The 12,189-nt window shown below is 36.6% G+C and overlaps 1 protein-coding gene across 1 annotated transcript in view; it reads right to left on the bottom strand.

The window, feature by feature from the left end:
- The window catches only part of CSMD1 (CUB and Sushi multiple domains 1), a 1,163,462-nt gene that overhangs the window by 87,151 nt on the left and 1,064,122 nt on the right, over window positions 1-12,189 (bottom strand). The window contains exons 48-49 of the mRNA XM_061460659.1: window positions 9,686-9,832; window positions 1,721-1,909 (exon numbers count right to left, since the gene is read on the bottom strand). Coding sequence (XP_061316643.1) covers window positions 1,721-1,909; window positions 9,686-9,832 — 336 coding nt within the window. The remainder of the gene's footprint in view (window positions 1-1,720; window positions 1,910-9,685; window positions 9,833-12,189) is intronic.

Here is a 12,189-nt window from a genome sequence, read left to right as displayed (position 1 = left end):
GCTGAGGAATCATGAGATCTTAAATTCTGCTGAAAAGTATGATACAGGGTGTCCTAAAGTTTATGGCACCAAGTCCTCAGGGCACCTCAAATGACTAGACTTCTGTGTTAAAGCAAATTAATCAGAACTTGAGCTCACACACAAATGCTTAAATTTACTCTAACAGAATAGCATCCTCCACTTTCCCATCTTTTCCAATCTTCTTGCCAAGCTGTAGGACACATCATCATTTCGGGTTCTTTAGTGCTAGTGCAAAGTGTCTGGGAGCTTGCAGTTCCTATGCCAGCACCAGAAACTGCACCTAAAATGTACTTTTAGTCCAAAAGCAACACTTGCCCCTAAACTTACATTGCACCCAGATCATGCACAGATTCTCACATAATTTGGTGACCTTTAGGAAAGTCAAGCAGCATCATATGCCATAACACATTATGGCATATGGGATTATAAGACATCCTGGAGCCTGGAAACACAGATACACAGAACCTGCTTATGGCACGCTGGCGGCCTGAGCTTCTCCCTGTACTACTAGGGGTGTAGACACATGGCCCATCCAGGCAGAAAACACTCAGCCTGAAAAAGTACTTCACTACCAAATTAGTCTGTATAAAAGATATGAACTGTACTTCAAATTCTTCAGCTGTAGCCAAATTCCAGCAGTTCTTTATTTTTCCTGCAAATAACCAACCCTCAACAAAATAGCGAGCATCATGCCAAATTTCAGTTGGCCTTTTTTGTTGTTTTTTGTTGTTTTTTTTTAAATATACAAAATAGAACTTCTGTCTTAGATTGTTTTTGGAAATATCTGAATCATCCCTGATGAGGCCTTAAGCAAAATACTTTTCCTGAAGAAGACATGAACCACTGCTATAATGTCTTACAAAGTTAGGAATAACTAATCAGAGGTTTTAATCAAGAAAGTTCCAACAAATGTTAAGGATGAATGTTTCTACCATTTCTTTCTATAAGCAAAGCAGACTAGAAGCAGACAGAAATGAAGTCATATTAGAATTAGCTATATAGGATATTGACAGAATTTGCAGTCTTTCCCCACTCCCACACATTCCTGATCTGGTCTAAGGTACACCTTTGCCTCTACTAACTGTTTAGCAAATAATGTGTGAAAAAGCATTTCTAACTAAAACCAACCATGTTTAACTGCTTTGTACTACTTCATGTTACTCCTCTGTATTTTGTGTGTGGCTTTTGGTACAGGGGAAATTATAAACATTTGACAAATAGTAACTACTTTTAACAGATGCTAAATGCTAGATGCTGAAGTAGACCCTGCTTAATTCCAGAATACACAAAAAAATCAGAAGTTACAACTTTTGTCATTAAAGTACTGCTTATGAAGCTATTTTCTAAATTAATCAAATTAATGCCTGCAGACTACTAAATTTTTATAAAGTCTTTTGTAATACAACAGTAGTATGAAATGTAGTATGAAAAGTGGACTATTTAGAGATATGGATTTTACTAAATAAGAAAGTACCAAAAACATTTTTCATTTAGTCTGTATTTTTTACTGCATTAATCTACTTAATACTTCAGCTCTGCACACATTAAATACACAGGTCAATATGTATTTGAATAAAATCATGATGACAGTATGTCTCTTGGCATACAGCAATGTTTGGCAATGCTGTACCTTTGTTTTGTAAAATATTATTTGCAATGAAATTATAGAAGCATATGCAAAAAGAAAACATTATCTTACCTTGGCAGATCGGCACAGGGGAATCCCACTGATACATGCCATTTTGGTGACGCCTACATGTTGCATTATTGTGACCAATCATTCTATACCCAGGTTTACAGTAATAGCGAACTTTACTTCCAGCGCGACCACCTGTTTTATTTACAATTCCACCATTCCTCAAGATAGGATTTAAGCTGCAATAGGGAGCTGAATGCCAAAAGAAAGGACATTATTAAAAACACAGAACACAATGTACACAGTTCATGTTGTTTATGTTTAGACTCTGAATACCATTAAAATTAGTACAGAATCTGTCACATTACTTTTGGAACCCTCAGTGAAGATTTTAAATACTTAGGCAGAAATATCATAAAGTTCAAAACCAAAGTTTATAATCTCAAACCATTTTATGTCACTGTACATGAAGAAGCTGCAATCACAAAACATGTAGATGGCTCAGTAAGTTTATTCATACTTAGCAAAAAAAATTTGCTAAATTTATAAATATAAAATTGTTCTCTGAGCTACACATTACATAAAACTATTTATGAACAGTTTTATTAAAATAATTCAGTGCACTTAGAAACCTAAGCAAAACATTAAACACTTTGCCAAATATATTAAAAAATTGCAAGACAAAGCACAATAGACTGATTCATCGGATGCATTTTTTTTCAGATTAAAATTTGTAATATTTTAAGTTCAGGTTCCCCCAAAGATATCACAATAATTGTATTAATTTGGTAGCAAAAGCATGTAACTTCAGTGAGTGCATCTTATTAAAAGCTGAATTTGCACTATATCTCAAATAAGATAGAATGCACTTCAGTTTTGAAATGAAAATACAAACAACAAAATGAAGCCATTGATCTTGGGTTCCCAAGGAGCCATGGAAGCATGAATGTAGCACCAGGGAAAGAATTAGATAGTGGAAAGCGTGTGTAGCACCCATGCTGTGTTTTTGTATAGTAGCTTTTATGCCATTTTATTCTTTTTTTCTCCTATAACCATTTAATCTGGACTATTAATTCTTATATTAAACTGCTAACATCTCAGTTATACTAACAGTAAATTCTTGGCTACACATAAGAAGTGTACTTTTTTTTTACCCATAAGAAGATTTTGACCATAACAGCTTGTAATTTGTGTTCTGATTACCAGGGAATTTATTGCCTTTTTTTTTTTTCCTGAGGTTAATTTCAACAATACATAGTATATATGAGAACCTCAAAAGAGAAGAGTTTTAAAATGGCATAAAAAATGGCACACTCAGGCTACAAAATTATACAGAATGATGTCAAAATACTGAAAAATTCCTTGGAGCCACAGGGGAAATCTATCAGTCATAACTGCTGCTTATGCTGTAACAGTCAACAATGCCCAGAGTCCAAAGGAATAGTTTGCTCTCTGTAATGAACTAAATGATGTTCAGGAAAAAAACTGAAATAAATAAATAGACAAACCCAGTGTAAAAGCCCTACCAGAGGTCACAGTATTTTTGTGCAGCAAAGGCAGCAAAATACAAATAAAAAAGGCTGATTCTCAAACAATTTATTATGTCTAAACTACACTTCGCATGAAAAGAAGAAAAGCACTTCAAGCAAATTATCTAAAACTCTGAAGATGGACTTTTACTTTATAACTCTAGAAGACACTAACACCTGCTGAGATAGTAAAGGGATATTGGTAAGACTCCATACAATTCCCTTGTTAATCTACAGTTTAATAAACAGATTAAAAATTAGTAAACTGAACTCCATTTAGAGTCCAGAATAAAATATGCACAACATCTCCTAGGATCAGGAATAGATAAATTAACTGAAGAACCACAAACAAAGCAATTAAATAAAAATGTCAGAAGATCTGGAGTGTAAGCAAGTGATTGAAGAATGTCAGACTCAAAACTGCAACCACTGTCTACAGCTGAAAACTACAGTTGAGTGAAAATTCTGGACTTAAGCAGGAACCTCTACAGTGTGTTCATAAAATACTGCAGCCTCATATCAAGGATCACTGGGATAAAATGCTGGTTTTCTCCCAGCCAGTTTCTGAGACGGAATCTGCCCTGGAACTTTATGACACTTAGCTAATATAGGTGCAGCGACACAGGAGTGCTCTCATCTAGGAATGTCAGTGTTTTACCACAAAATGTGATAAACTATGAAGCCCTTCCACTGACCTGAAGTAGCTTTACTTTTACAGATTTAATTTACTTTCCCAAATGACACAGCATCCACATTCTTTCAAGGCCTCTTAAGCACCAGAGTTTTTTGCAAGGTAACATACTGAACATTTTCAGCTCACTTGTAATCACAACGACCATTTGTCACTTGCAACTGAAGACCAACAGGATAATAACTGCCTAGCTAAATTACCTATCACTAGTCAACTGATGTGTGGACAGCAGCACAGATAAACACTGATTTTTCACTTGCAGGACCATACTCTTCCTTTCACAAAGCATATTCTCTTAACAGCTGAAACATTGAAACATTAATGCTGAGATATTTTTGCTGTTTGAGGTACTCTAAGAGAAACTCAATTAAATAACTCCCAATTCCAAATGAAAATTCTTTGAAACTGGATGTCTAAACCTCCGAGATGATTTTGTAATACAGTCCTACATTGAATAATATGTTTTCTCTAAGAATTTATTTCAGCAAATGACTTAATTTCCCCACAGTCTTTGATCAACAGTCCAAAAACTTACATGAAGAAGATACAACTATTCACTGAAACAGTCCTGTTTGAAATTACAAATAAACAAAAAACCTTTCTTTCAGATCCCATGTTGGCTTTGTTTTGCTTATATGCTAGATTTTCTGTTGACAGATAAAACATTACAGCCCCGTCCACTGCTTCCTTTCAACTTTCCCTTTTGGATACTTGTCTTGATCATCATACTACCAGGGGATCTTATGTCCTTTGCTCTGCTATTCTTTAAGTATCCAATGAGACAGAGATTTAATATCATTCTCACTTTATACATTCTCACTTTATGGGTAAGAAATCAGATACTGGCTTAAGCAATTAGGAAAGGTCACACAAGAAAACTAAACATACCTCTTCTGATTACCACAACATTTTCTTAATTAATGGACCATCCATTCCGTATGTTATTTTTTCCTTTATAATATACACAGTCACAAAGGAGAACAATGCTCAATCAAGCAACAGCAAAAGGTCAGGCTGTCATTCTTTTTTTTTTTTTTTTTCAGATTATTTTTAAATCTAACAAGTAAACAGCACAAACACAGCAAGATAAATTTGCAAAGGTGTACTCCCTCTTCAGTGATATAATTGTGAATATCTGCCTCATCAAAAAGTAAATATCTGACTAAATAACCTGCTATTTATAGTACAGATGTTCTTACTGATGGATGAACATTTGTAAATGACCCTGCTTATATTTCTTGTGATTCAAAGTACTGTAGAAACCTCCGCTGCATGATTTTCCTGCTGTATTTACTACAGCAAATTACCACCTAAGGTTAGGAACCACAGAACTTCCTCATATGATTCCCTTGTCACTTCAAAACAGCTGCTGGAAAATATAAAGACAAAACCAAATCAACCAATAGACTTTTCTTTTAAATTGAAATACGCAGGAAATAGTAACAGTTCTTTCACAGGTAAAAAGCTTAAAAACAACATGAAATAAATGGTGAAGCTTCTTGCAACAACAGATGAGGTTACACGAGCAGAATAAAGGTGTAGTGGGTTGACCCTGGCTGGACACCAGGTACCCACCAAAGCTGCTCTATCACTCCCACTCCTCAGCTGGACAGGGGAGAGAAAATATAACAAAAGGCTGGTGGGTCAAGATAAAGACAGGGACAGATCATTCACTGTTACCATCATAAGCCAGACTCGACTTGGAGAAAATTAATTTATTACCAATCAAGATAGAGTAGGACAATGAGAAAACAAAACCAAATCTTCAAACACCTTCCCTCCATTCCTTCCTTCCTGGGTGTGCTTGTTTTTGCTGGGATTGAGTTAATTTTCTTCATAATATGTATTATGGGTCTGTGTTTTGGATTTGTGCTGGAAAGAGTGTTGATCATACAGGGATGCTTTCATTATTGAAGAGCTGCGCTTACAAAGAGTTGAGGCCTTTTCTGCTTCTTGCAACACCCCACCAGCAAGTAGGCTGGGAATGGGCAAGAAGTTACCAGGGGACACAGCTCACAGGAGCCACCCCTGTAGTCCCCCCCACTACAAAAACCTTGCCATGCAATCCAAATACATAACATAAGAGAGATCTATGGTGTTTTTTTCATGTATATATTGGCAATTCCTTTGGCAGGCAATTACAAATTAGCTAACCACTTGCCTTATTTACTCTGGAATGATGTCGTGGTTTAAAACCAGGCAGAGGGCTCGTTCACTCACTCCCCCCCCTACTTCTTGCTCTCCCCCTACTCCCGGTGGGACGGAGAGGAGAATCGAAACGAATGCAACTGCCACGGGTTGAGATAAGAACAGTTTAGTAACTAAGGTATAACACAAATCACTACTGCTACCACCAATAATAACAATGATAAAGGAAATAACAAAGGAAAAGAATACAACACCTCACCACCAGCTGACCGATAACTCACCCCCCCCCCAGCCCGACCAAGCACTGACCAATGCCTTCTCCAACCCCGCAGTCCCAGCCCTTCCGGGTAACTCTGTTACACCCTGGGCATGACGTGCTGTGGTATGGAATACCTCTTTGGCTAGCTTGGGTCAGGTGTCCTGTCTCTGCTTCCTCCCGGCTTCCCCTCCTCCCTGGCAGAGCATGAGGCTCACAAAGTCCTTGGCCAAACCAAAACATCGCTATCAGCTCTGTTCCCGAGCTGAAAGTCAAAACACAGCACTGCACCAGCTACCAAGGAGGAGAAAAATGACTGCTACTGCTGAACCCAGGACACATGACTAACCAAAAGTTAAACAAAAATGTTATAAAGGTAATATAACTTGCAAATTAGGAAGCTAAGTACCCCTCTGCTTCCCAAATCACTATGCCTCTTTCATGCATGCCAAGTAATGAGGTGCACTTTCATTCCTTCCACCACTACTGAAAAAAACCCAGCCCATCCATCTTTTCTTTGTTATGCTTTTATATTAGCTTGCTTGGGTTGGAATGTGCATGCAAGGTTACAAATTACTGAGAAAGAATAAAGTTCATGCAGGTATCTTTCAAAGCAATTTCAAACTTTCATCTCTACAGAGTGATTTTCTTAGTCTGAGCTCAGCAAGTTCCACTTTCTGCACTTGCACATCTTCCCTATTTGAAATAAACTGCACAGTTTGGTGGAATCAAGATGCACTGGGATGTCAAGTTCAAGCATATAAAAAATCAAGCAAGCATTGCACTACAAAACAACAAGCAAGTATTTCAGAACACAGTACCTTTTCCTTGTATATTTTTGGCATCCATTTTAATGATTTTATCATACTACATATCTTTCAAAGAAAAAAAGGATTACTTGCCTAGAGCTGCAAGGAATTTTAACCGATGCTTCTCCTCCTAGTTTCACTATGCTATACAGTTCCTCTCTAGATTAAGGAAGAGATCATTTAATATCTAGGTGTTTGTGCAGTTAGGAAATCTATTATTTAGATAAAAATCATGCTAGTGCCTCTACAGTAAGTCAAAGCCCTTAAAAGAATATCTCTCTGCTGTAAAGTCATAGATCTTTTCTTCTAAGATTTACCAAAAAGGCTAAACCAGAAGATAGAAAATATACAAATAACATTAGAAAAATTACCTACACAAGTAAGGGTTTATGCTCAAGAAAATATTAAGTATTCCTGTGAAAGCTTATAGCACTTTTTAAAAGTGAAGAAAATTTGTATCCACAAATGAAACCTAGTTGTGACAAAAGTAAAACTTGCAAATTTTTTGTGCACAGGCATTGCTGGAGAAGGGGAGGGCTGTGGAAGGGCAGTAATTCATTCCAATAGGTTCTTCATTATGAGGAAGGCTGCTGGCCCAGTCACAGCTGCTATGGTATCAATAGCCTTTTGGGGATCTTGTCTTTTTCCTACTTTTGTGATGTTGCTTTCTCTCATTAAGATTCAAATCTGATTGTTTATGCTCCCACTCACTGTTACTCTTCTTTCATGCTGATTATTTCCATTGAATCTCATGTAAAATGTACACAGGTTTTAGAGAGAAATGCAGGCACTGACTGTTAGTGAAGCGGAAAAAAGGAAAACAGCTGTTTTTTCCTAAAACATAGCCATAAGGACTGCATGTAAGCCTCTAGTCCCTCCATTTAATTATTAGTTGTATCTAGTGCCATAATAATTGAAGAATTGAGGCTAGCAATTAGATGAGAGACTACTTTTTTCACTACTGCAAAACATGTTCTGCATACCTGCAAAGGTGTGAAATAATTTCTCATTACTCAGTCATGGAATCAGCTAGGTTGGAAAAGACCTTTAAGATCATCATTACCCCGGGACTGCCAACACCACCACTAAAACATGTCACTGAGGGCCTCATCTACATGTTTTTTTAACACCTCCAGGGATGGTGATTCAACCACTTCCCTAGGAAATCTGTTCCAAAACCTGATCACCCTCTCAGTGAAGAATTTTTTCTTAATATCCAATCTAAACCTCACCTGGCACAGCTCAAGGCCATTACTTTGTATCCTCTCACTTGTTACTTGAGAGAAGAGACTGACCCATCAGGCCCCATAGACTTGTATATGTCTAAGTGGAGCAGGAAGTTGCTAACTATTTCTTCCTGAATTATGGGGACTTCAATCAGATCCACATCTCTGCTATCCAACTCAGGGAACTGGGTACCCTGAGGATGGCTGGTGTGACTATTAAAGACTGAGGCAAAGGTAGCATTAAGTACCTCAGTGTTTTCCTCCTCAGTCACTAGGTTTCTCTCAGTAGAGGATGGAGGTTCTCCTTGGCCCTCTTTGCATTGCTAATATATTTGTAAAAGTACTTTTTCGACAGTGGCCAGATTTAGTTCTCCTTAATAATTTGATAATGAAAAATCATCTCCTAAAATCGCATTTAGCATGACTAAATGGGAGATACCTGCTGCCTGATAAAATGTTCTTCCAAAATGTTCTTAGTATTGTTCTCTCTACTTTATTTATATTGACAATTATTAGCCACCAAAATTAGTACACGCAACCTTTACATCACTAATCAAGTCGAAACACAGAAAAAGCTAATGCTAACAAAAGAAAGCAATCACCACCTCTCTCTTTCCCATGTACTATTTATATCATGTAAACAATCCCTAGGCCAAGCCTTTTAGGAGCAATGTGTCTGTAGATATATGTGTGAAAACATCTTAAATAGGCTGCAAACTGAGTAAGGGTCGATATGTCTACACATAGAGTATAATCCATTATTGCAATACTGGTAACTGATTTGTTTTTTTAATAAGGGACATATTTTCTAACACTGTTTAGATAAACTATTTACATATTTTCATGTCACCACAACACTCGGTTCACAGGCAGCCTGTTGAAGAAGTGAGGGATTTTTTCCCCCCCTTTACATTTATTTGTACATGAAGAAAAGCATAGGAATAAGAGATGTGAACTGAAGTTCAAGGAAATTGTAAACCTAGTAACTGTGCACTGAATTGCAGGTGGAGTACTAGATACCATTTCAGGATCAAACATCCTCACTCTTGAGTACTTCTGTGTAAATCTAAGGGCTATCCTGCTACATTTAAAAGGCCTTGCTCTAGGTCTGGTAAGGTAAGACAGCAGGTTGCAGAAAGAAGTAGTCACTGGAGATGTATTTATCAGGAGATCTTTGGCAAACTGGGGAAAAATAGAGAGTCCAGGTCCTGCACTTACCATGAACATGTAATAGAATGATTACACATGCTCAAAACGTACATAATAAATTATCTTCAGAGAAACAGACACTATATTACAAGTCCTGATTTGATGCTAAATAGTATACGTAACCACAAAGTATAATTTAATGGAAATCATTAACAGTTACCTGAGTAACGGATCTTGAATCCTTTCTTGCTAGTTGCATGATCAGTTGACCAGCGAAGGTATAGCTGATTCATTTTGCTTGTAAAGTTCAGCTGTCCAGTATGATTTCCACTTAAAGCAACCAGTAAAGGGCTTTGCCCAGAAGAGCCTTCAGAGATGAATAAAGAAACTACTGAAGTTTTAAAGCACTAGAAGTTTAAGTAATCCTCTCCACATTTTTACTCAGCTGTGAATGTGGATATACACAAAAAATAGCAAATAACCTGACACATCTTTGCCAGTGAAATAATTAACAGACCTCTACTTAAACTTTCAATCCGGTTTTAGATTTTCACTTGAGTGCACAATAAAAAGTCATGGTACGTACAAACTGAAATATAAACCAGCGAGTGGTTTTGCCATAAACACTGAAAATTTATGGATTTTTTTCCAATTAACTTATATTATTACTTTGAATAAGGTTACATTTCTACTCCTTCTCCTTTTATATCTATTATTTATTTAAGCTCTTTTCAAACTAGTGAGTGGTAACAAATCTATACATTATTTGACATTGCACAGCTGTACAATTTTAACCAACATATTACAGAGTGAACAGATTAGATAAAAAACACTCTGTCAGATGTAAGATAATCACAGTTTCACAGTGGAAACCACATATGTACAAGTGTTATGAATGTATAATACATAATTCATTTGGACTCAATTGTTATATATCTTCACCACAATAAAACTCTAGAAGCACAAATAAGGATTTGGGGTGTAGTTATATAATAAACCAAAATCTATGCAACAGAAAAAAACACCACAACTATATATCAAAACAATTTCTGAATGAAACTTTCTAAAACATGAAATAGCATCTTTTCTTCATTCATATGAAGGTTATGTTTTTGCCTGAAAACAAGGAGCTGAACTCCTCCCTGTCATATGCTCTCTCTGCCTTTTGCTCCACTTTTTTCAAGTTTCAGAAAACCACTTTCAACCAATATTATCTTGGCCACAGCCGCTCTTTAAATTAAGACGCTGTTTCATTCATTTTTGCTGAGTTTGAGCAGCTGCAGCCTGATCAGCTTTTCTTATGTTGCATGAAAACACACAAAAAAAAAATCTGAATCAAATGACACATAAAAATTGAAGACAATTGTTGTCAGCCTTCTCCCCCTCCAGTCCAAGAACTAATAAGTATATTTTCTGCTCTGGACATTTTAAGTACAAAAGGGAGGCTACACATGCCACAGCAAATCATACCTCCCAGTTCTTAGGTATTGTTGTTCAGTCACCATAATGACAACACAACTAAAGCAGCATTACTAAATAAATTCTAAATAATAAACACGTATAGAAAATAAGAAAAAATAAACATAGCTTTAAGCACTGGTTGCTCGGCATGCCCTCATCAAAATGCTTTGTGGCTTGCTTGTTTTTCATATTAGGGAGCTAATGTGTGAAGATTGCATTGTAGGATAAATGATGAGGAATGCTGAGGTCAATTCCTATTTTTGCTTGAAAACATGCTTTAGAACATGAAAATTCATTTAGTGTCTTTCTGCCTCTCCCTGGGTTTTGCAAAATTTAGTACAGTTGTTATAGTTCAGAATGTATATGATATATCAAAATTCACGAAAAAAAAGGGGGCTAAAAGAGTACAATTACAAATATAAATCTACTTCACACAGGTGAGAATTTTTCCTTAAGTAGCGATCATGAAATTTGTTTGCAGTACCACATGCCACAGCACATTTTTTAGCTACTGGGAGATCAGGGGAATGTTGAAATACATTTTAGTTTGTTTTGTTTTTCCTGAAGTTGAGTTTCAGTTTCTGTGCCTTAACTAGAAGGCAGCTATTCAGATGATACTCAGGAAAATCAGCAGCATGACTTAGGTGTTGTTGAATCTGATTTTTCTTATTGCTATTTCAGAGTTTGTCTGTAGAGGGAAAAGCACTCAGCTTCTGGTGTGTTGACCTGTTATATGATGCTTTCCTGAATATTAGGTAAAAGTTGACATTTTTATCTGTTTTCAACGACAGAATTCTGTTGCTTTATTTCAGGGAGAAAAAAGAAATAGTCAAAGAATATTTGCTGTATTAAATGAAAGCTATTCAGCGTAAGTAGCCTGACTACAGTGTTTTCAAGTTCAAAAGCCTTTAATATTATACTCATGGTACATTATGGCTTCTCTGGTTTTGAACACAGATGGGACTTCCTAAGGGTATGACTGATAAGTGGGAATGGGTAATGGGATTATTGCTCCCAGCTGGCCAGGGTGGCCTCATTGACTGGATGCCAATATTGATGCATCATTCAGCTGCTGAAGCACCATGATTTACAATGCAGTTAGTTAGGTGTAGTCACTATTTTGGATTGCATTCAGAAGCTGTTTCAAAAAGTAATCAGGGACCTGTGCCTTAATAAATACTGATTTGTCTCGTCAATCTTTATACAGTTTCTGCATGAAGTCTGGTGATGTATCTTCACCTGGTGAAAGCAGATCAGTGAAGT

Source organism: Pezoporus flaviventris, unplaced genomic scaffold (assembly GCF_033815535.1).
Source record: "Pezoporus flaviventris isolate CSIRO_AGI_PZ_B2104156 unplaced genomic scaffold, CSIRO_AGI_Pfla_v1 ptg000031l, whole genome shotgun sequence".
In the NCBI taxonomy this organism is placed as follows: domain Eukaryota; kingdom Metazoa; phylum Chordata; class Aves; order Psittaciformes; family Psittacidae; genus Pezoporus; species Pezoporus flaviventris.
The sequence above is the reverse complement of the archived record's forward strand: the minus strand, read 5'-3'. Positions and strand labels throughout refer to the sequence as shown.